Source organism: Plecotus auritus (genome assembly GCF_963455305.1).
Source record: "Plecotus auritus genome assembly, chromosome: 2".
NCBI lineage: Eukaryota > Metazoa > Chordata > Mammalia > Chiroptera > Vespertilionidae > Plecotus > Plecotus auritus.
The window spans coordinates 199,702,632-199,728,332 of NC_137771.1; the positions used below are offsets into that span (position 1 = coordinate 199,702,632).

Sequence of the window (25,701 nt, forward strand, 5' to 3'; positions counted from 1 at the left end):
TCTTCTATTTCCTTGAATTATGGCATGCTGAAATGTCAAGTGGCATTTTACTTTCAAGCAGAATGATCTTTTCAATTGAGAAATATAGCTTGACCAATCCTGTATACTAATAGAATCCTGGGAATGGAAAGACTTGTGATATGACAAAATGCCCCCACCCAGCTATCCAACGCAATGTTATAGATCAGGAAATAAAGTTACCCAGGATCACACAGATAGATCATTGTTTCTCTTCCTGTCACACCCCTAAAAGAATAAAGGCAATTCTTATAGATTCCTGTTTAAGAGTACTTCAGCCAATATATTAATTTTCCCTTCCTTGTGACAAACTGTTATTATTATTTCTTAATCAGCCTTTCCCTAGAATTATAAAATAGCAATTGGAACTATTTACTTCTTTCTTTCTTTTTTTTTAAATTGTATTTTTATTTTATTTTTTTAATTGTTTGAAGTATTACAAATAGTAGTACATATGTCTCCTTTTTTTTTTTTCCTTCCCCATTGACCTTCCCCCGGCCTCCCCTTCCCCCCAGTACATGCCTTTACCTGCCCCCGCCCCCCAGTTTTCTTTATCCATTGGTTATGCTTATATGCATGCGTACAAGTCCTTCGGTTGATCTCTTACAGCCCCCCCCGCCCCCCGCAACCTCCTCTGCCTTCCCACTGTAGTTTGACAGTCTGTTCAATGCTTCTTTGCCTCTGTATCTATTTTTTCCCCATTTCATTCCTTTAAAAAATCTTGCCTCTGCAGACTAGAAATAAACATATAATAACAAAAAATGTTTGAGTCCCAATTTCCATGTCCAACAGTTCTGAGTCCCCATTTCAATGTCAAACAGTTCCTTATGTGTACATGTCAGCAATGATATCTGGATGGTGGGTACATGGTGGCAATGCAGGTCCGACCCTCTCTGGTTTGGTCCTAGGCAACTTGCTGCGTCGCACAGCTGCTGAGTGCTATCGTGGCAAGGCGTCATCAGTGTCTTCCATCTCTGGACTGTTTCTCCTCTTATCTTCGTGGTTGGAGCAGACTTGTCAATTCCTCTCTGTTGCAGGAATCCACATGGTCTTGGAGTTGTTTTCTGAAAATATACAAACATATTCTCGACCAAAAGTTAATAAAAGAATCTTTTCTATATAATTGATTTGGGATCCTTTTTATTTTTGCCCAAACGATTTTCCTTTGTCTTATTTAGACACCATGTGTGTTTTTCATGGGTGTCTTGCTGTTAGCATTACAAATGAAAACTAATTTTGTAAAGTAAAAGTTTTTACTTCTTTCTTGACTTCTATCTTATCTTGTTATATTTACTATTGTTGCATGACACTTTGTGTTATGAAAATTAGTGCTGATACATAGGTTTCTAAATTCACAGATTTCTCTTAAACCTAGAGCTTTGTATTCTTCCAGATTAGGTGTACAGCAGAGTGATTTTTCTCATCTTGGTTGTAAGTTTCTGTAGGCCTTGGGAGAAATTTCCAGCAGTAAGAAGCAAAGTTATCTCTATATCTCTATTGTACTATATCTTGTCAAATAGCAATGCACCAAAAAATACCTGTGATCTTTAAAATTATGCCTTTAACTAATTTGGATGACTGGATTGAAATGATTTTAAGACTTTGCAGTAATGAGATAGTATAGAATAATATCACTTAAGAATTATTAAACAGATTGAGAGAAAAAGGTAAAAAAGGTATCCTCAGAAGTAACTGTCAGGTATATCCCTTACCTCTCACAGGAGGTTTGTGTGGAAAACATACAGGTGCAATGTCATTGTCAGCTGTATTGGCCTCTGTCCAATATTGAAGAGATTACAGATTATTTTCTCCCTAAAATTATTCTAAAGAATGTGCTGTTTTCCTAATCAGATTAAATCCAAGGAGAGAATCACACCAGTTCTTGTCCATATGCAAAAATATGAAAAAAATATGTAAATAAATTTAAAGAGATGAAGAGGTGGGGGGGGGTGGGGCGGGAAAGCACTTTTTGTATATGTATATGCAGGCAGGGGTATGTTTAATGGAGGAGTTAAACAGTAAGAAAGATGGAGAAGCAAAAAGAAAAAGCCAATAAAAAATGGGAGAAGCAGGCAAAATGAAGAAAACAATTTAAAAATTTAAAACTGTGTTCTCATTTTAACACCTAAGATTTTATCCCCAGGATAAAAAAAGCTTGGCATAGGTTTTCTTCTGGTTTATACATGCATACCAGTTTCCCATAGTGCTGAAGGTATTTTATAATATTATGTCTGAGAAGTAGGTAGGTGTTTAAATGTCACTTTCCATTTAAGCCCTGGGGAAATGAAGATGAATATAGAATTTCAGAGAATAAGGAAGTCCTAATGCTAAGTTAACAATTGATACAGAGAAATAGATTTTGCCCTTTCTTAGGTTCTACAAAAATTACCATTAGAAAATGAAAAAAAGAGGAAGAAATAAAGTATAAAATAGGCAGCAAAAACTACAGTGGACATGCATTTTTCTTAATTTATGGCAATATTTTGGTTTCTGACTTCACACAAAATTAATCTAGAAAAATACACACAAAATAATTTAGAAAATATAACCTTAGGATATTTTTAATACAAAAGTAATACATGTTCATTAGGGAAAATTTGCAAGTACAAATAAGCAAGAAGAAGAAGGTAAAGAGAAATCACCTGTAGCAAAGCCATTGCTAACAGTTAGGAATTTCACTCTTCTGGCTTGTTCTAGGCATACTTATGCTAATAAATAAATGTGCAGCATATAAAAATGATATAGTATACATAATTTATAACCTGTTTTATCACTCAAAAATATACAGCAAGTTTATTTCTGTATTTTTAATATGAGTGTCCACAGACACCAACATTCATTAATGACTCCCTAGAAATGTATCATGTGGCTTTTTAACCATTCTTTTCAAACATGTAGACTGTTTACAAATTTTAACTGGGAAAACATTTATTTAAATACCTTCATATGCAATTGTTAGAGTAATGAGCTGAATTCAACATTAGAATAATTCTTTGAGGTGGAGTTGCTGAGTGAAAAGTTTTAAAGGCCCTTGGGTCATCTTGCTAAAATGCTGCCCCTACACATGAGCTCTCTCTCCAGTGTATACGAGAATGGCTGCCTTCTGAACCAACACTGAATGTTGTCATTGTCTTAAAACTGTTGCCATAATCTTACATTATTGTTTTAAATTGCATATTTTAATTGTTTGTAGAAGTGAACATTTTTTTCACATGCATATTAACCTTCAAAATTTCAATAGCGAAGTTGAGAGAGATAGTAGAAGTCTATGAAATTAACTCCTGTGACAGCTTTGAGAGAAGCATATCCCCGGCCTCCTCTTGAATAATTGCTATGGATGTGCTCACCATCTCACAGTCGCCATCTCTGTTATTGAACCGCTCTTTATTATAGAACTAGAGGCCCGATGCATGAAATTCATGCAAGGCACTCGGCCCTCGCAGCTACTGCAGCTTGCCTTGGACCGCACAGCCAGGACTTCATCCAGAAGGTTGTCCAGAAGGACGTCTAGAAGCACGTCTGGTCTAATGAGCATATTATGCTTTTATTATTATAGAATGGCTCTGATGCTAAAGTCAAATCTGTCCGTTTGTAGAGGTCTCTTTCATTGATCTTCATTCTTATATTAAAACAATGAAGAGTGAGTCTTTTCGGACTGCTTTTATCTATAAATTTTCCTCTGGCTATCATTAAAAAAGTTGCTTATGGGGATAGGATTAATTATAAGAAGCCAGGATTTAAAAACCAGATAGGAAATGAAACAGAAATTTCCATTTATTTCTCAGTAAGTTTATATAGGCAGAAGGCATAATTAAAATTAATGGTTTTTAGACATGTGAAATAATTATGATGTTCTAAATTCTATATATGGTGATGAGGGAACTGATATTTAATATTCTTTATATGCTATTGATTACTTAATTATTCTGCCAGTAGATCTTACGTGAGACATTAAATTGGAAAATTTATGACCAACTATAAGGGAAAAAAAATACACAAAGCAATAAAATCTCATTTTAAATCAGGTCTTATGTGACATAAAACACTTGAGGACTGACAGTCTCCTTTCACCAACAATCTGTGGCAAGAACTATCATACACACATTCATGACAAATGAAAGCAAATGAAAGTCTACTCAACTTTTGAAATTTAAGTCTTAAAAATACTTGTACAGCAAACTATTATTTCTGTAAATGCTCTATGTCCTTATTTTTTGTCTCATCATTCTGCTGGTTCCTAGGAGTCTTAGAACTGGCTGTAGGGAGTATTTGAATTCTCTGCGTTGAGTAGAAAGAATTGTCTTTTTTTACTTAACATGATAGTAGCCAACTCTTATTAAGCTCTTAGAATAATTCAGGCACTGTTCTAAGGTCTTTATGTGTTAGCTCATTTAATTGTCACTGTAATCCTTAGAGATAGCTACAATTATGATCCCTGTTTCACGACCAGGGAAGCAAGGCACTCAGAGGTTAAATGATTCACCCAGTGTCTACCAGCCAGCAAGAGGTGAAATAGGGATCCTGCAACAGGCATTCTGGCTCCAGAGTCAGTACTCTGTGCCACTACTCCATACTGTCTGTCCAAAAAGCATCCTGTTGAAAAGTTAGTGGTTTCTTAGTCAAGTGATCAAATATTTTGCCAAGTACCTGCTATGTATAAGGCACTACTCTAGGCATAGTAGGGCACTGGGGGATTTGCCACACATCATTCTTCCCTTTACATCCAAGACTGAGGGATGACTGGTCATTTAGAGCCTTTCCTTCTCATAGAATTGATGACCAGACTACCAGAGCCCATAGTAGGCCCACTTTCTTGCACCTCCATGTAAGACATGTTTGCAAAAGTTTTAAACTCAAAACTCTTTATTGCAGTCTTTTGCTTTTTTGTCTTCATCCATTAGGAATATTGGACTTTTAGGAATATTCACCTCTTTCTAGTTCCCTGTACATTTTCACAGTAACCATTCTCCCAAATGTCAGATGTCTTTGGAAAAGAAGCATTAGGCTGGCCTCTGAATATGAAGTTAAATCTTTGGTCTGGTGGTTCACAGAACTGCTCTTTGCTTTGGAGCTTTGTCAATACAGCTCCATTTCCTAGGCTGTCATCTAAGTAGTGACATTTGTTGCAGTTTCCAGGAGATTCGCTCATCCCCTCTGCCCACTTCTCTCCCTCTGTGGCTTAAACTCTTTAGTAGAGATAGTCAAAGTCTTTTGTTTTATACAAAAGATGTTTGATTTGAATACCACTGGGTGGGAAAGCAAGTGGTCTAAAAGCAGGAAACAGTTCAGGATGTTTTGGGGGAAAATCAAGGCCTGGTATTAACTAGTCCAAAGATAGACCTGACTACTTCTAGGTCTTCCTCAATCTTTTGTACCTCAATTTATTTCAATAATACTTTTCTGAAAAAAAAATTCTCAACTTAATAACTATAAGGCTTAATAGCATCCTACTCTGTCCTTCTTGTATCCACCGCCAACTTCTCATTGTTACAGATTCTCCTACCATCTTAAAATGACTCTAACGTACTGTCGTTCATGTCTTCAAAGCCCAGATAGTGGCTAAAGGATACGTCCCTCTTTATAGGAGATCCATGTTGTGAGGGAGGCCATTCCAGTGTGATCTGGGGAAAAACTTCCACCTGACCTCCGTTTTGGAAGGCAAAGATTTCCTAAAGAAAAGGAAAATCTATAATTCCAAAAAATTCATGTAGATACTACCCCAATCAAGGCAGTAGAGTTCCCCTCCTCATCTTCCTTTAAGTGTGGGCTGTACTTAGAAACTTGCTTCCAGAGAGAAGTGTATAGTAAGGAAGGAAAAATATAACTTTTAAAATCCAGTGCAGAAAGTTGACCAACACAACCTTGGCCAGGTGAGGAGGTTAACATCCACAGCAGTGAGTCAGGTTGACAGCGTGTCCCTTTGATAAGATGTGGTGAGAAAATGGATTCATCTCTGTTGACTTCCTCCCAACAACCCATAATTCCCATCTAACCATAAGAAAAACATCAGGCAAATACAAATTAAGGGACATTCTACAAAAAAATCTGACAAGTATTCATTGAAACTTCCAAAGACATGAAAAACAAGGAAAGTCTGATAAACTGCCATAGTCCAGAATAAGCTAAGGAGTCAGACTTTTGGCAATGAAATGTGTAGCCGTTAAGGTTGAAATTATGACAGTGAGTGTGAAATATGTTTGAGATCATTTCTTGTTTTCTGACTGGAATTATATACAACTATATAATGATTTCACTCTATGTTTTATTGATAAAACTATTTTCATTGGATTCAAGCTAACCTAAAATTTTCTTATAGATTCATATGAGAATCCTCAAAAATGCTGAATTTTTCTGAATTTTGTATATCGTAATTGAAGATACAGCCTGACATCAGATAAAAGAGTTTTTGGCACATCTCACTGATTACCCCACATAATTGGCACATTGTGTGTGTTTTTATAAAATTTTCTTCTGCATAGCTTTTTCTCTGACCGACCACTTGTTATGAGTACAGGAGCTTTTCTTTAGCCTCGCAGCCTCTCTAGCTCTTACATTTTATATTACCACATTGCCAGCAGGCATTTTATTCAAAGATTTGGCTTATTTGGAATAAACAAATGTCACTATTTAGGTCCACAGGATAGAGGGGATTTTTTTGGTCAAAGTAACAGATGTGTTTATAGCCAGAGAGTGTCTGTTCATCCTTTGTGGTTAATTTTATTTCACATGAATTATTCTCTTCCAGTGTCGGATCATCAGAAGTCATAAATTTAGCTATAAAATATAAGGAAAGAAATATATATAAGAAAAAAACACATAACCTTTACAGCAGTGAAGTTATACAAAAATCATCTAGTAAGTAATTACCACTGATACATATTTTACAGTGTTATTATTTTACTGATTGATATGAATAACAGATAGCTACTGTGTGTGCCAGGAATATTGGTGTTCCTTAATAAACTTGAAAGGAAGGTCCTGAGACCCCCACCTAACAAAGGAGGAAAGTGAGGCTCAGAGACATTAAGTGACTTGTCCAAGGCTGCACAACATACAAGCAGCAGACATGTAAGATCTAAGCCAGAAAACACATGTAACCTGCCCACTATAGTTCCCAAAAGAGCGCTGACACAGAATGTTAATTCTTTCCCCTAAGTGTTTAGAGAAGAAAATGAATAAAAACAAGTTTTGCTCTTAGAAAGCCCATAGCCACCCAGAATAATGCATTCGTTTAGTAATTGGCTGACTAGAAAAATAATTATAAAAAAGTCATTGAAACAAAGGAATCATCATTATACTTAAGTGTATTATTTAACAGTATGATGATTGCCAGAGGTTAAGAGGGGTTGGGGGAGGTAGAAGAAGGTAAAGGGGGGGGGATAAATGGTGATGAAAGGATACTTGACTTGGAGTGATAAACACACAGTACAATGTTCAGATGACGCATTGTAGAATTGTATACCTGAAACCTGTATAATTTTATTAGCCATTCTCATCCCAATAAATTCAATTAAAAAAAAAGAAGCATAGGGAGAATCAGTCCTGAGGTTCCATCCTATAATGAGACTATTTCACATACTATGAATCTTTTTTCAACTATGTCCACGGGGAAGCTGCACTTTCAGAGAGCAGATATTTTAATTTTAGAATTTAGATTGAAATTTTGCTGTCAAAAGGTACATCCTTATTTGTTAATATTCAATGCACATTTATAAATTGATCTACTACATAGGATTTTTGTCAGGATTACAAGAGATATTACATGTAAAGCACTTAGAATAGTGCCTGGCATATTATAGAAACTCAATGCAATTTTATTAGCAATGTTATTATTGTTATTATTATTATTATTATTATTATTATTATTATTATTACTTCTTGGAGCACAATATTTGGAGTGAAAGATACTTGAGCTTAAGTCCAAGGTCTAAGTTTACCAGCTGTGTAAATTCAGGCAAGTTATTAAAACATCTTAAGCCCCACCTCCATTTCCTTATCTATTTCCTATTTATTATGTCAGCAGGTCATAATGGCATTTTACAGGTTGTGGAGATTTCTCCTTTGGTTTGACATAACACACTGCTTCTCAAACTTTGTTCTCTAGCCTAATGGCTTCAACACCACCTGGGACTTAGAAATATAAGTTCCCACCCCACCCTACTAAATAAGAAACAAAGTGGTGTATAATAGTTTATGCTTTAATAGGTCCTCCAAGTGATTCTGAAGCCTGGCAAAGTTTGAGAACCACTGATAGCACAGGACCTGTCCCAGAGCAGGTGCTGAATCTGTATTAGTTTACTTTTCCTAGATCCTGAGCCATCACAATGACCAAAGCTCAGTTCCCATCTTCACAGAGCTAACAATCAAACATAAAGTCACATCCTGAATCACGGTTTGCAGGCTTCCAATCTATTGTCTGTTTATCCTAGGAAGCAAAGAGAAAATGTTTTCATTGTCCAAGACTATGCTTTCAAGGGTGTGTGATCAAAAGAGCTTTCCTTCCCACCATCTCATTATGTGCATCATAAATACAATAACACAGCTCTGGTTTACATGTTAGAAAAATGAGAAAGTACCTGCAAATTCAAACAGATGTTGTTAAAGGAAAGGCGTAAAAAATAAATTTCCTGTTACAAAGGCTACAATTTTCTTATAGATAAAAGAGAAACTGGAGCTTTTCCAAAAATGCAGAATGTTAATTTTCAAGGTAAAATAATAAAAGAGCACAAAATAAAAAATAAATGAGTGGGGAGCTTTGGGTTGCTTTTGGTCCCTTTGCATGAAAGGACCATGGATTTATTGTGAACAGCTGTGCTTATAGGGTTTGCTGATGACTGCAGCTGAACCAGCTGAGTAACAGGAAGGTTAAATTAAAAAAAAGTTAACTTGGAAATGAGCTGGCTCCTTCTGAGGAACTAATGATACTGGACTTTTATTTCTATCTTCCCCCAAAACTTGCTGTTGTGAAGGCGTATTTAGGTCATTAAGCATCGGAGTCCTGAAAGAGCTACCGGAAGTGAATAAACCAGCTTTTCTTCTAGACCCTGAGAAATACTTTAGGGAAGAGCCAGAGAAGTGTCCCCAAATTCCAGAGCCCCCATCACTCTCTGAGAGTAAGTCCGCAGTCATTGTCCACTTCCCCATCTCTCCCTATGAAGCTCAGTCAATTAGAAGAGTAAAGTAGAAATGAAAGCCGCACGTGTTTGCCTGCTGGGTTGCAGTGAAATGAGGTGTGGTTTGACTGGTAAGATTTATAGCTCAGCTACTGATCTGTGCTCTCAGAAGGGACAGCCAATACGCTGGGATACATTAAAAGAATATTTTTATTTTGTCACTTTTCTCAAGTCAGAATGCCATGAAGATGTATTATGAGTTGCTATGGATGGGAAGCCTTCCCTCCACATAATCTTAATTTTCAAAACATACCTGAGAAAGAGATATCATAAGGCTGCCTTAGAGCAGAGTTTCTGCCCATCTGGTTTTGTTCCTCTCATGTAAAACACTACAAATAAAAGGCTATTTATTTTTTAAATGTATCTGTATTGTTGAAAGTATTACAGATGTCCCCTTCTTTCCCCATTGACCCCTTCTAGCCTGCCTCTACCCCCCACCCCAGGTCTTCCCCTCACTATTGTCTGTGCCCCTAGGTTATGCATATATGCATATAAATTCTTTGGTTAATCTCTTCCCACCCATCTTTCCTCTGAGATTCTGTAGACTTGTCCCATGTTTCTGTGTCTCTGGATCTATTTTGTTATCATCAGTTTATTTTGTTCTTTAGATTCCACATATGATTGAGACCTAGAGGGTATTATGCTAAGTGAAATAAGCCAGTCAGAGAAAGACAAGTATCACATGATCTCACTCATATGTTGAATTCAAAGAAGAAATAGAGGCTACTTAAAATGCATTGTCTTAGAGACTTCCAGCTGCAGTGCTAGGCTAATATGATGAATAGACAAGAAAGCTGAACTTAGGAAATACAAGTGAATGCTCACTCAAGATTTGGAAACAAGATGTGTAAAAGGATGCTGTTTTTTAGGCTATTATAGGCTTCTAAGACTTTGAAGAATAATATCTGTGCAAAAATGTTCCCCATAAGGAGAGGCCCTGTGGGAGCGCAGATAGCACAACCTGATTCTCAGTGAGGCAGTCAGAAAGCATATGGACACCACAGGAAACTCATTTAAAATAATTAATGAAAAGTGCAAGTTTCAGCTTGCAATAATCAAAAGATCAGAACTACACTCCAACCCTCTTCTGAGATCTGTGGTTTCTAAACTTTTCCAATTCTCAGAGATGGAGATTCGGCATCCTCCTTGAGAAATAATAACCCTGTAGGAGGGAGGCATTTCTTCATGTCCACCCGTGAGGAAGTTCAGGCCTCTTGTCTTTGCTTGGTTCCCTATGGAAAGGGAGAATAGCTGGTCGACATTTTAAAAAATATATTTTTTTTATTGATTTCAGAGAGGAAGGGAGAGGAAGAGATAGAGAGAAACGTCAATGATGAGAGAGAATCATTGATAGGCTGCCTCCTACAAGTCCCACCCTGGGAATGGAGCCCACAACCCGGGCATGTGCCCTGACTGGGAATCGAACTGTGACCTCCTGGTTCATAGGTCAAAGCTCAACCACTGAGCCAAGCCAGCTGGGTCATTTTTTTTTTTTTTTTTAATTTCACTTGTAAGCAAGGTGCAGTTGTCATTCCTCATTGCCAGAGTTTTCAGTCTAATTATTATCACTTCCTTTGCCTTTTCTCAGATTTTCTCTTCCCTAAATTAATAATCATGTATTTGCTCTCATGAGGATCATCCATGGCTTCTGCTCGTTTCTTTTAAAAACATGAATCCATAAACAGTAGGGATCAAAATAACCTTTAGTGCAACTGACAGGGCTTTTAGGATATCATCCCATTGTTCTTCCCCAGGGTGATTCATCTTTAAGAATAAATATGGGGAGTACTTATCTCATCCTCCTGAATCACAGACAGAAGAGTATGGGGAACAGATAGTTAGAAAAGCTCCAGAGAGCTAAGACAAAGTGTACAACAGTTGAGACATAGAACACACCCATGGGAGGAAACCAGGATGGAGCCTGGAGTCAGAACTGATGCAAGAGAAATGGGCGACACAGCATTCAGAAGCCGGAGAGCAGGAACTGAGAGAACTGGACAGTCAGTGCAGCAACACCTCTCCTCAGCCCTGGGAAAGCCTGTTTATGTGAGGAGCCTTGTATATTCTCCTTCATCCACAGATGAAGTCTCCTAATGGGCAGGGAGAATGGGTGTGTGGAGAGGTGGAGTGGATAACTGGATGGAAATACCTAAAATACCTAACAGACTCTAATACATTTTCAAAGAGATTTATTTTTTTCTGGATTTGTTAATTTAAAAGTTTCTTGTGTTTTTGTTTTTTTAAATAATCTGCCTTTTATTTGTCCTGTGTTAAACTGACAATGAGGTTCATGGTAGCTCTCAATTAGAAATAAATTATTTGGAGATGAGATTAGCAATGTCTTCTGTGTTTCAGGAGTGACAGCTTTAGAATTAAAACAGAAATAGACATCATCTAGGTAACATTGGGGGGAATTTTCTTTTTAAAATCTTTATTGTTGAGAGTATTATATATGTCCCCTTTTTCCTCCATTGACCCCTTCCAGCATGCCCCTGCCCCAGACCTTCACCACACTATTGTCTGTGTCCATGGGTTATGTGTATGTGCACAAAAGTCCTATGGTTAAAAAAGTTCTTGTGATTTCCACACAGTTTTGAAAAGGTGTGTTTTTTTTCTTTTGCTTGTTAAATTTTCTTCAGCCTTTCTTTCTTTGTCTTTTCTGTAGTGAAAATAGTTCATTTTTTTTAAATCTAACATTTCATTCCACCAACTTGAGGTAGAGACAGAATGCATGATACGTGACACCACAGATGAGGTTCTGTCTAAGTACCATGGAAGAAGCCAGATCAACTGGCTGGGGCCTAGGAATGAATTCAGAGTGGAGGTAACATCTGAGCTGGGACTTAGAAAGAGTAGAAGTTCAAAGGGGGAGAGGGGAGGAAAGAAAGACAATATCAAGGAAATAATGTAAGTCCAAATGGGCAGAAGTCCAAATGACTGCAACTTGACTGCAATGGCTGACTTCTGATGGTGACACGTTAACTGAGTTTGGCACCCAACAGCACAGTTGAGTCTGGAATGTGCTGAGTTTGAGGTACTGGTGTGAAATTTATCAATAAAGGTCTAGAGGATGGAAGAAGATTATAACATGCTCTGTGTAATCTATATATATAAAAGGCTAAGTGTCCATCCATCCAACCAGTGACCACCAGGGGGCAGATGCTCAATGCAGGAGCTGCCGTGATGTGCACTGGCCATTTAAAAATAAATGGCACCACGGACCAGGCACTGACAAAGCAAAACTTGGCTTCCCCCAATTGGGACACAGGTCCTGCCACCACACTGGAGTGACACCCCACCAAATCACAGCCAATGCTGCCAAGACCCCATGGCATAAAATGTGGCCCACATTCGATCCAGCCCAGAAATAGTCTCTGTGGGCGCCAGGTAATGATGTCATGTAGCAATGCCTAGCTTCCTCTCCCTAGCGATTAGCCTCCTTACAGTTTCTTCAGCCCAGGAACACGACTTGCTTTATAGCCAGGTGCACAGTTTAACCAAATGTTTGTGAAGTGTTTTCACATGCCTCATTTTATTTAATCCTCACAGAAGTCCTGGAGTAGGTAGACAGGAGACTCGGTAGAATTGCATTTTCTTTTCATTAGCCAGAAAATGGAGATTTAGAAAGTTTAGAAACTTGACCTGATTAAAAAGAAGTAAGAAATGGTGGACCTTGAAAATTACTTCAGGTTTTCTCACTGCACAGAATATAGTCAAACACTGCTACAGTTAAATATTTTACCCTTTGTTCTTCCTGCGTGGTCTACAATAATAATCTACTTCATGTTGATATTTACTGCTATGTTGCTGACAATTACCTGATAGAGACGTTGGGGTGCTTCACTGGGCTGGAAAAAGTTTATCTAAATCAGAAAGCAGGTCTAATTAAGCAAATTTATTCTATATATATATATAAAAGGCTAAGTTGAGTTGCACATGCACGATACATATAAAGCTCTCACTGATGCCAATTGCATGTTTCAATCTGTCATTGTCGATTGTGAATTTGGTTGACACTTCTATTATAGAGAAAGTGCGAATAGCAATATTAAAATATTTTTTCTAATTAATTTCCTTTCAATGTGCACAAATCTGTGCACTGGGACACTAGTAATATTATAAAGTTTTCAACTAGCTGATACTGACATAACGTTTGCTTATGTATGTATTTAACCTTTCCTAAGGTAGATATTGAATGACTTCTCTGTGCTAGACCCTGTGCTGGATGTGGGAGACAGAGAGCTAACATGTAGAGACCCAGCCTTCAAAAACCTTGAAGACTATTTGGAGAAATAGACAGATAAAAACAAATAATTATGTTTTGCAACAAGGGCTATGATAGAGATAAGCACCACATGGTAGAGCTAGAAATCACATTGAGATTCATAGATGGTTTTTCTGAGAAACCAGATTATACCTGAGTTGGATATTAAACGTTAAGGTTAAGTTGGTATTACTCAGGTAAGAAAAAAAGGGGGGTGCTATTTCTAGCAAAGGAGTAGCATATTCAGGTGTAGGGTGGGATGAGTAACATAGTATGCTAAGTGAGCTGGCTACATGTAGTTCCAAATAGCTGGGTTCTAAAAGATGCAGGTGAGAATTGAGGCAAGATAGGTAATTCGGGCCCAGATCACAGAGCACTTAGTTCACTGTATGCTAAGGACCTTATCATTTATTTTACCAGAAATGAGGAACCTATTAAAATGTTTAAATCATATATTCTGAATTATCCCGGTGCATGAAATTCATGCACGGGGGGTGAGGGGGGCGGGCTTCCTTAGCCCTGCCTGCATCCTCTCCAATCCAGGACCCCTTGGAGGATGTCCAACTGCCTCACACAATCCGGGACCGCTGGCTCCTAACCACTTGCTTGCCTGCCTGCCTGATCACCCCTAACCCCTCTGCCTGACTGCTTGATCGCCCCCTAACCACCTCTGCCTGCCTGATCACCCCTAACCACATCTGCCTGCCTGCCTGATCACCCCTAACTGCTCCCCTGCTGGCCTGATCGCCCCTAACCACCTCTGCTTTGCCCCACACCCAGGACCCAGGATTCTGTCCTCTAACTGGTCACAGGCACCCAGGACCCGGGACCCAGGCTTCCCTCCCTCTGGCCGGCTGCAGGCACCCAGGACCTGGGCCAGCTTCGCCCAGGCCACCCGCAGTTACAGGGAAACGTGGGCGGGCAGCTTTGGCCAGGCCGCAGCTGCAGGTGCCCGGGACCGCGGGTCAGGTGGCTTCTCCCTGAGGTAGTTTACCTTTTCCTCCTTTCAACAGAGAGCATGAGGAGCCAAACACATTAATCTAATTAGAGATTGAGCTTGGTCAGTGCTGGGTTACAGCTTTAGTTATTATACTTGGTTTACTTCTGATGCCAAATCTCTTTTGTTTTAGGCCTCTCTCTTTAGTGGGCTATTTTCTCCCAAGTAGTGCAAAACTGCAGGAAACTTTGCTCTGCCTCTTCAGTCTAATCCTCCACCTCCCACACCACCGCAGCTCTCAGGATGCATCCTGTGAGAACACTGGCCACAGCTATGAAATTTCTCTAGATTCCAATACATCACACCAACCCACACAGTCATCAAAAGCTTTTCTAATTTTACTTTCCCTTAGAATAATCTCTCTATGGTAAGCCTGTTTCTCAGAAATGCCCAGACATGATAAGTCCCCAGGGAGAATAAAACACTTGGCAATCTCAGCTCATCTAAGAAGGGTTCTACCATCTCTAGAATTTTAATTTGATAATCATTACTTCCATGGCCCTCTGATAGCTTTAAAATTTTATTTCTGTAATTTACCATGGGTTTTTGTTGTTGTTGCTATTTTACGATCTGGTACAATGAAAAGAATGGCCTGCCTGTACCTATTAAATCCTATCCAGAAATAAAATTCCTGTTGAAATGTTTAAAATGGGAAAGTGTCATGACCAGATTTGCATTTTAGAAAGTTTTTAGGAAACGGTGTAGTGGATGCGGTGTAATGAGGCTAGACTGAAGGCAGCATATTACAGTAGCGGGAACTTGTTGTTCCCAACCAGCTACCTGCTTTGAATCCTCCTTTTGTGTTCTCTTAGTTGTTTACATCTGGATAAATTACATAAGCTATTAAGTCCTAATTTTCTCATCTGTATTATGGGCTACTGATACTTGCTTCTTGGAGTTGTGTGGGTTAATTTTAGCACGATGACCATCATTTACAGAGCATTCATTAAATAGTACCTACTATTATTTTGAAGATAAGGAGGCCCAAGAAAGAAAGTAACTAAGTTGAGAAATCTTAAGGAAAAAAGAATTGAAAGGATTTTGTGCCCTGATGAAATGTGAAGACATGTATCAGATTTCTAGCTTGGATAATTATGCCCCCAAAGAAACTCTTGTTGAGAGAGAAAATACAGGAGAAGAAGGTGGTTTAGAGTTAATTTTGAGAATATGTTGAGATAGAGGGGCCTGTGGGACATCTTCCAAGAAAAAAACTAACACTTTTCTAAGAAACTGACAAACGTAGAAAGGAAAGACAAAGATTGGCAACTGAAGAGCAACTATAGTCAAGACAGGTTTGTTTCAGAACTAATTTTATTTTTAAGTTCATTTTATTTCTGATTTTAGAAAAAAAATGGGCTAGTATGAAGCAAAGAGAACTTTAAAGAACAAAGGAATAGCAGATGTAAAGAGCTGAGACAGAGAGACCAAGGAGGATGCCCACCCAGCAGGTGGAACTTGCTGGACGTTGGCTTTCAGGGGAGCAAAGGAGGCCATGCACAGGGAGGTGCTGTATCTCAGAACTCACTGCAAAGCCCTCCTGGGGGTACCGGGGAGGCTGAGCTCAGGGAGGAGTCACACTGGAGGTCCTCAGCTTGGCTCTTGGGTGTTCTAGAAAGCCATTCACTGGGTGGTGCCAGACAGGTGGCACTCGGCTGCAAAGCCATCTGAGAGGTTGTCAATGGAAGTTGGTGGCTCTGGGCTCTGGAGGAGCCATGTCAGCATTGCCGTAGTCTGGAGCTGGAGGAGCTTGGAACTGGGAAAGTCATGCTGAGGAGCCGAGTGCTGGAGAAACTATTGCAGGGAGTCTAGTGCTGGGGTGGGCAAACTTTTGACTCGAGGGCCACAATGGGTTCTTAAACTGGACCGGAGGGCCGGAACAAAAGCATGGATGGAGTGTTTGTGTGAACTAATATACATTCAAAGTAAACATCATTACATAAAAGGGTACGGTCTTTTTTTTTATTTCAATAGTTTTATTCATTTCAAACATTTTAACAAGAAGAATGTAAACACTAATTATTATAATTTGAAACTTCAAAAAATGGAGGAATCATAGCACAATAACATACCTTATATTGAAGATGGCAAAGGCAAAATAAAATTGCCTAACAAAGGAAAGGTACAAAAGCCTTTCAAATTAAACTTAAATATAATAAAATAATTTAAAACTAAAACAAATAGAAAAGAACAAAATGTGTAAACAGTAAATTAAACATTTTCTTTAGTGCAACTTCCAAATTATGCCCAGGACGTAGATGTAGATGGCAATGTAGACTGGGTTGAAAGGTTTTTGGTCTTTAAAACATCAACTTCAGTGGGAACAGTGTTGTTGGTCTCCTTTTTTAGCTAATGCTCTGATACTGTGCTCTCCAGGGGCGTGTCTCCCTACATCACCACGATAATGTGTCTACGCATTCCCAGGGTGATGTCGGGGGACACGTCCACGGGCATTACAAGGAGCCTCTGGAAGATTGAGAGGTTGTTCCTTCTATTGAATGGGCGGATATCCGCCCACTCAGAAGAAGGAGTTGCGGCTGTGTTTCCCGACGTTGCCATGTTAACACTGCTGCTGGTGAAGGAGCGGAGGGGAGAGCAAGAGAAACCTCCATTCTTTCGGCTCTGCAGGCCGGATAGAACAGCCGAATGGGCCGGATCCGGCCCGCGGGCCGTAGTTTGCCCACGGCTGGTCTAGTGACAGGAGCAAACACTTGGAAGAGAAATCCATTTCTCCTTCAGTGTTTCTCCAGTGCCCTCTAGTGACAGAGCTCAACATCAGACCAGCAGACAAAGGAGAAACACTTCTAGGGCTCCAGGCCATTTTCACAGAGCAAGCAGTGAAGAGGGACTTTGGAGGTTAGGGCCAATACATTGTTTTTATCATCTTAACTAGTTCTTCATGCTTTCCCCCCCACTCTGGGTTCTTTACACTATTTTGTAACCTTTGAAATCACAGTCATTATTCCTACTAAGTTATAAAGCCTTAATAGTTACAGCTGTCTTTTGGGAGAAATTCCATTTATAGAGGGAATAAAACTTGGAACATTCAAAGCAATAAAGGTATAAAGGCAACATTTGAAGCACAAGCCTGGCTTCAAATCAAGACGTTACCACTTGCTAGCTATATGACCTTGAATAGGTCAATTAAACTCTCTGTGTGCCTTAGTTTCTTCAACTAAAAACAGGCACCATGTTAGTTACCATTCTCACAATGTTCCTATGAAATAACCCATGTGACAGTCTTGTTACAGGGCCCAACACTTAATAAGAGTTTGATGCATTTGTTTTATTGATAATATTTTGTTATCATTCCCCTAAACAGCTCTATGATGTCGGTATTTTTATTGTTCCTATTGTTGGCACTCTGTGACATAGATATGTAGACTCTTTGGCACAGGCCCAGAGCGTTTAAATAACTTATCTAGTTTCACAGAGCTAGTTTCACAGAGCTAGTCCTAATAGAGAAGAGCCCATGCTATTAATATTTCTAAGTGCAGCCTTCCTTGTTCAAATAATGTACAAATTGTATTCCCGAGGAAGCCTACTTGGGCTGATTCCTAAAACCAGCTTTTTACTATGGTATTATCTATTTTTATTACTTTTATTTAAAATTGTTCCTCTCAATTCAGGATACTGCTGAATTTAAAAATTGTTATTACAAAAGAGAACTTAAAAAAATCTCTATTATCAATATATCCCCCTCCACTCTGTCATTACAGAGTGTCCCTTATGTCTTTGCAGTGCATTTTGCACACATTCCCACAAGCTCCATAATTATAGTGTGCAGAGTTATTTGGCAATTGTATGATGAGAGGCTCTTTGCCAGACCTACTTTCAATGTTCTAAACTATCACTTTGGAACTAGGGACAGTTTTCAAACACTTCATAATCCCCAGGTGACTTTTTAGTTTTACCTACTGGGTCTTTAATGTCCTTTTGTATTCTCTTTCCTTCCCTTTCAAGTTGAAACATCTTTCAGACTCTCTCTTTAGCTTCCAAGTTGTTCCCCGCAGACTCTCAAACAGCTTGAAACCCCTCTTTGATATGCCTGATTCAAAAACCCACTTAGAAGTGTCTCTGGGTCAGACTTGGCCAATAAATTCACATCCTTTCAGTACATCTTTAAAACTTCCAGTGCAGAGAAAATGCTGCATTCCTGATACCTCAGGTGAACTGTTTTGGTGTTGTTCTGTCAAAGACAAGATGAATGGGGCAATTAACACAGGTGATTTCAATTAAGCGATTGCAATGGAGAGAATATTCATTAAGGAGGAACATCTCAAAGGAAGGGCAATGTTACAGAGGCAAGTCAGTGAATCTAGGAGTCTCATTCCACTTGTGAGGAAGGCTAGAGAGGGTCTTATCTCAGCATAGGAGAGAGCAGAATGGTCCTTTGCTGTTTTCTGTTTCCCAAACAAAAAGATGGTAGGAGGGTTTAACTATCTCTGCTTTCCAGGAGCACAGGGATCAGGTCATGCTTGACATTGGTCCCCCCACTTTGGTTCCTGATGAAAGAATATCACTCATAACTGAACAACTCAGAGGTGATCATAAACCTGGGTGGGGCAAAGCAAGATCTAGGAAGTCATCTCTCAGGGATTCTTGTAGGTGTCATTCCTGCAAAATCAAGTTGGTGGCAGCGGTCAGTTGTCTTGGAGTCCTGGAGATCCTGAAAGAAAGGACAGCTGCAAGACAGCAGAGTCTGGATAGGGATTTGGGCTGTCAGGTTTTATTTTATTATTTATTTATTTTAAATTTTATTTTATTGTTTAAAGTATTACAAGTAGTAGTACATATGTCTTCTTTTTTTCCCCATTGACCTTTCCCCAGCCTCCCTCCCCCCCCTCCCCGCACATGCCCTCCCGCCCTGCTCCAGTGTCTTTCGTCCATTGGTTATGCTTATATGCATGGAGACAAGTCCTTCCGTTGATCTCTTACCTCCCCCGTTCTCCCGCCCGGCAACCCGCCCCAGCCTTCCCGCTGTAGTTTGACAGCCTGTACAATGCTTCTCTGCCTCTGTACCTATTTTTGTTCATCAATTTATAATGTTCTTTATTGGGCCATCAGGTTTTAGATCTTAGTTTTAGTCAGACGTGAGACGTGGAAAGGTTAGTTTAGAGGATTGCAGTCAGATATTGAAGGAAAGTGGAAGAATTGAAAATGTAGAAAGGGCTGACAACTGGTGCAAGGTAAGCTCCAATCCAATTTGCAGGTATTTCCAAAGAAGGGGAGGAAGTCAATTGAAACTCTACCAGATGAGACAGATAAGACTCTACCACATGTTCACTGGTAATCTGCAGTTTACAAAGAGGTGGCAAGATAGTTCAAAAAAATGGTGAACTCAGAATCTGACCACCTGACAATACATGGTTTTCCATTGAAACACAAAAGTTTTCTCTACAGTTCTTAAACTACAGGTGAAAAATGTACATACAGGCATGTTGTGAAACCTAGTATAATATATCTTTGCCTTAGAATATAATCTTAAATCTAATGCCAGTAAAGGCAAAGAATCATTGATATTATAAAAACCTTCTTACTTGAGCAAATGGTTAAAACACAAGAAGAAAACATTTATAAACATATTCATTTTAAGTAAGAAATGATATATTGCTGTACATGATTTGCTCCAACAAATTTTAAATAACTAGACAGCCAGAATGAGTACAAAACTCAGAGACATTTTAGAAGTAAAAATCCTTCTTACACTTTTATATGTGTGTTTACAGGATGACACCAAATCATCTTGAAAATCACATACACTGACCAAACTTTGGGTCATACAAAACAGAAGTAATTAATATATGAAAAATGTCGTTTAAAAGGTTCAGCAGATGGATCACATCATATTTCATCAGGGAAATTCAAAGTAAAAAACCAATGAATTATTGCTACACACCTGTTAGACCAGCCCAAGTCATGAACTCCCACAATGATGAGGATGTGGAATGACAGGGACTCTCAGACCTTGCTGGTAGGAAATCATACAGGAAGTCAGTCCATAGTTTCTTACAGACTAAACATACTCTTATCAGACAATCCAGCAGTCATGCTCCTTGGTATTTACCCAAAGGAGTGGAAAAGCCCTGCACATTGATGTTTATAGCAGCTTTATTCACAATTACCAAAAGCAACCAAGATGTCCTTCATTAGGTAATGGAAAAATAAACTCTCGTCCCTCCAGAAAATGGAATAATATCCAGCATTAAAAGGAGAGCTACTAAGCTATGAAAAAACATGGAGGAATCTTAACTGACCATTACTAAGTGGAAAAAAAAAGTTAAAAAAAATTAAGTATGATTTCAACTATTTGACATTTTGGAAAAAGTGAAACTATGTGATAATAAAACTATCAGTGATTGCCCTAGCTGGTTTGGCTCAGTGGATAAAGCATCATCAGCCCGGGAATTGAAGGGTACCCATTCAATTCCAGTCAAGAGCCATATGAGAGGCAACCAATTGATGTGTCTCTCTTACATAGATCTTTTTCTCTCTCTCTTTCCCTCTCCCTTCCACTCTCTCCAAAAACCAATGGAAGAATATCCTCAGGTGAGGATTAACAAAACAACAAAAGCAATCAGTGGTTGCTAGGGGTTGAGGGAGAAGAGATGAGTAGGAGGTACACGGAAAACTGTTAATGACATTGAAAGTACTCTGTACAATAATAAGGAAAGTATAGCATTATCCTTATGTCCAAACCCCCCAGATATATACAATCCTCAGGTTAACTTGGGATGATTATGATGTGTCAATATAGATGGATTCATCCTTGGTAAAACAAACAAACAAACAAACAAAAAACATTCTGGTGAGTGATGTTGATAATAGGGGAGGCTATTCATGTGTGGGAGCAGGAGGTTTATAAGAAATCTATGTACCTATATTTCAATTTTATTGTCAACCTAAAACAGCTGTTAAAAAATATTGTTTTAGAAAAAGAAAAAAATGTCTATACAGGTCCCAAATAACAATAATTTAAGAGTCATGTGAAGACCATTACAGCATTATGATTAATCCTCGCCACTCTGTTGCTTTATTACCTCACTGTTACTGGATGATGGCCGAAGTTGAATGACAACTTGGCAATACTGATCTAGAGTCCAGATTTAGGAATGAGAACCTTGACATCAAAATGTGGGCAGTGGCTAATAGCACAGGCATCACCTGGAAACACAGTAGAAATGTAACATTACAGGCCTCGAGTCGGATCTTTTGAATCACAACCTGCATTTGAACAAGATTTCTGGGTGATTTTTTAATGCACATTAAAGTTTGAGAAGCACTTATCTGGAGGACTTAGAAGAGAATGGAGGATGTAAATTAGAAGGGAGGTTTTCAGAACAGTGTACACCCATAGACTAACAACAGCTGGCTATTGCCGTGCAGTATTTACAGTCACCCAGTCCCTTCTTTTGGCAAGGTGCCACTATTGTTTGTCTGATTAGTGGCCAATTAGGGGACAGGGGAAGAATCAGATGACAACAGTTTAACTTTGATGCATTAAAATCACTGAATTATTTTATTTTAGTGGAAATCTTTTAGTAACTTCATGACCACCACATCTTTTATTTTCATTGCTTTAAAAAAACCTTTTTGTTATCGTTATAACAAATCTTGTCAGGCAGTCAACCAACAAATGAAGTGATGAATGTATAACTATCATACTTTCCCAGGTAGGAAATAGTGAATACAAATGTTACCAAAGGCACTGTGTTGAAGAGCAGGGTTTGTGGCAAGTGGATGGATATATAGATGTATGACACAAGAACTACTCCTCTATCACTATTAGCGAGCCGAGCCCTAAAGTCTCTGGAATGCAAGAATTCCAAAGTGTGAGGATTGAGTCCACCTCCTTGCATGCCTGGAGGTATCTTCATTTATTTCTTCATTTATTCAACAAATATGTTTGTTGAACACCTTCCATGTACCAGACACAATGCTGGGGGTAAGGGTATATGAGGCATAAAGGCATAGCAAGTCTTTGAAATCACTGAATTTATCACCTGGAGAATAGAGGTAGATGATGAATAAGTAACTTTAAGGAGAAGATGAGTTTGGATAGTGATATTAATACTTGAGGTTCCTATAGTAGCAACCATGTGGGAATGTAAGGATGCTTTAGAATAAGTTGCATATTTAAATATTTCTTTACAAGGAGTATCCAACAGACTCCAGTCAAAACCACAGGAAACTTGGCCAACCAGTTTATTTGTCTCATTAAGAACACTTTACCCTTTGCAATTGTTCTGTGGCAAACAGTGTATTTTATGGCAAGCACATCAGTCAGGATCCGGGAAGCAAATCAGAGGACTATATATTAAAATTTATGATGTGGAATTGGCTTACAGGATTGTGTGGGCAGCTGACCAAGTCCAAAATTAAGGAAAGATCATGGGCGAGCAGGGCACAGGCAAAAACTGTTGTCCAGTCGTGGAATTTTTTTTCCTCTCCCAGGGAAGCCTGCTTTGAGACATTCCAACTGATTAAGTCTGGCACACCAGGTTATCCAAGATAATCTTTCTCCCCTCCCCCCACAATTATAGAAGAAAGTTTATTTAGAAAGTCGCAGAAGTAGAAAGAAGTGAGCCAAATGGGCTCAGGAAACAAGTAAGAAGCAAAAGAAGGGATCTTGGAGTCCAGGAGAGAGAAAGGCAAAGGTAATGTGCCTGGGGAAAGAAGAAGGAGGAAAGGTGCTGGTGTGCTCTAGAAAGAGTGTGCGTTGGGTTCAGGATAATCTTTCTTATTTAAAGTACATTAATTAGGGACTTTTATTACATCACCAATATCCTTTTAGAGCAATATCTAGACTAATATTTAACCATACAACTGAGGACTTTTGCCTTGCCAAGTTAATACGTCAAGAAAACAAGTAATCAGAGCAAGGCTAAAGACATCCTTTTATAATCTTAAGTTCAATAAGTGGTTAATGGCTTCTTCCACATATCATAATACATGGCAGACTCACTCACATCATTATACGAAAGCATTGTGCCATTAACCTAGCAGATGTTGCTCTTCTGAATAGTGAGAGGAAGTGATTATCATTATCCATTTAAAAGGTGTTCAGTTAATTTCTACACTGCTTTTGCCATGTAAAGGAGATTGCCGATGACACCAGTGAAGGTTATGTTGTTTTATGGGCCTCAAATACAAAGATTCTTGTAAGTGTTTGGGAAGTTGCTGGGAGTTTTAGAGTGTTCTGGGTGAAGAGCATAAGCCAGGATGCAAGCAGGAATCATTTCTAGGTGAGTATTTCAGGTACCTTTTGTAAAAGAGATCTCAGAAGAAAAGAAACCAAGCTCCAGTAATTCATGGAGATATTTTTCTCATTCTAAATAAATAGCCACTTTTATGAATACTTTTGCATTTATAATTTCATATTCTTTTTCTTAAAGAAAGATCACAAAATTGTTAGCTTCAGACTCTCAAAACAGGGATCCACTCCTGCATATACATTTCTTAATCATCTGTTTTTTTAGATAAAAAAAAAAGAAAGAAAACAATTATACCAGCAGGATAGTCTCTCTCAAGATCTTACAAGGGCTACTCAGTTAGTTATTGGTTTAATTGTCCTGAAAAATGGTTAGTTACACTGAAAATGTTTTGTCTAGTTTAGAGACAAACCTCAGTAAGACAGAGTATTTCAGAAGCAACATTTTGGTTCCCATAGTGAATTTCAACAGAGCTCTATGGCATTCAGAACACCTTATGATTCTGAGTTGCTAATCTGTAGTCATATGGGACAGGATCAATTGCTAATGTACAGAAATCCACATTATCTCCTACTGTGGTATTAGACAAATGAAAAGTGTTTTCATTTGCAGTTCTGCTTATGAGGTAGCTCCAAGTTTATTCATTTTGCTTAAAAGACACACACACACACACAATCATTCACCAGTTCAAACACTAGAACATTTACAAAATTATTCAGTGAAAAGTCTCCCTCCCTTCCACAATGCTGATCTGTCCAGTTTCCATTATCATCTATTTCTGGCAACCAGGATTATGAGTTTCTGTTTCCTTGGAGAGTTTCTTTTATATATATATATATATATATATATATATATATATATATATATATATATATATATATATGTTTCTTTTATACATATATATAACTCAGAATCATAAGGTGTATATATATATATATACACACACTAATAAAAGGGTAATATGCTAATTAGACCGGGAGACCTTCTGGGAGACCTTCCCAACATCCTTCCAGACAAAGCCATGGTGGCAGGGCCAAGGCACAGGCAATTAGGGGCCATCAGGCCAGGAGGGGAGGACAGTTGGGGTGATCAGGCCAGCAGGGGGGGCAGTTCAGGGTGAACAGGCTGGCGGGGGGGGCAGCTGGGGGTGATCAGGCTGGCAGGAAGGGCAGTTTGGGGCGAGCAGGCCGGCAGGGGGGGCAGTTGGGGGTGAGCAGACTGATGGGGGGGCAGTTAGGGGTGATCAGGCAGGCAAGCAGGTGAGCAGTTAGGAGCCAGTGGTCCCAGATTGTGAGAGGGATGTCTGACTGCAGGTTTAGGCCCCATCCCTGTGCACAAATTTTGTGCACCAGGCCACTAGTTGTGTGTGTGTGTGTGTGTGTGTGTGTGTGTATACACACACACACACATTATATATATATATATATATATATATATATATATATATATATATATATATAATCTTTATTGTTGAGAGTATTATATAGGTCCTCCTTTGCCCCCCATTAACCTCTTCCTGCACCCGTTCCCTTCTCCCTCTCCCGCCACCACCCTATTGTCTGTGTCCTTAAGCATATGTACATACAAGTTCATTGGTTAATCTCATCCCACCCACCCTCCCCTGACTTCCCCTTGGAAGGTTTCTGTATGCACTTATGATTCTGGATTTTGAGCCTTGCTTTATTTTGATTCACCTAGATATTTTCTCAGCCCCTTTATTTAAACTTTTCTGAATCACTTCATTTTAAATATGTTGGTTTTTGCTTTTGATCTAACTAAAGATTTTTTTTTTTATATCATGAAATTGATCACATTGACCTTAATTGATATGTTAGACATTTTGGTTTTTATTTCTCACATTCATTTATGCTATTTTCTAGAGGGTCAGTGCACAAAATTCATGCACTGGTGTGGGGGTCTCAGCCCGGCCTGCATCCTCTTGCAATTGGGGACCCCTGGGGGGATGTTGAGCCTAAACTGGTGGTTGGACATCCCTCTCACAATCTGTGATGCTGCATGCACCAATGACCATAATTTTCA

The 25,701-nt window shown here is 38.8% G+C and overlaps 1 protein-coding gene across 1 annotated transcript in view; it reads left to right on the forward strand.

The window, feature by feature from the left end:
- The window catches only part of WDR49 (WD repeat domain 49), a gene marked incomplete at its 3' end in the record, with an annotated part of 152,809 nt that overhangs the window by 121,523 nt on the left and 5,585 nt on the right, over positions 1-25,701 (forward strand). The window contains 1 exon segment of the mRNA XM_080654711.1: positions 6,764-6,873. Coding sequence (XP_080510837.1) covers positions 6,764-6,873 — 110 coding nt within the window.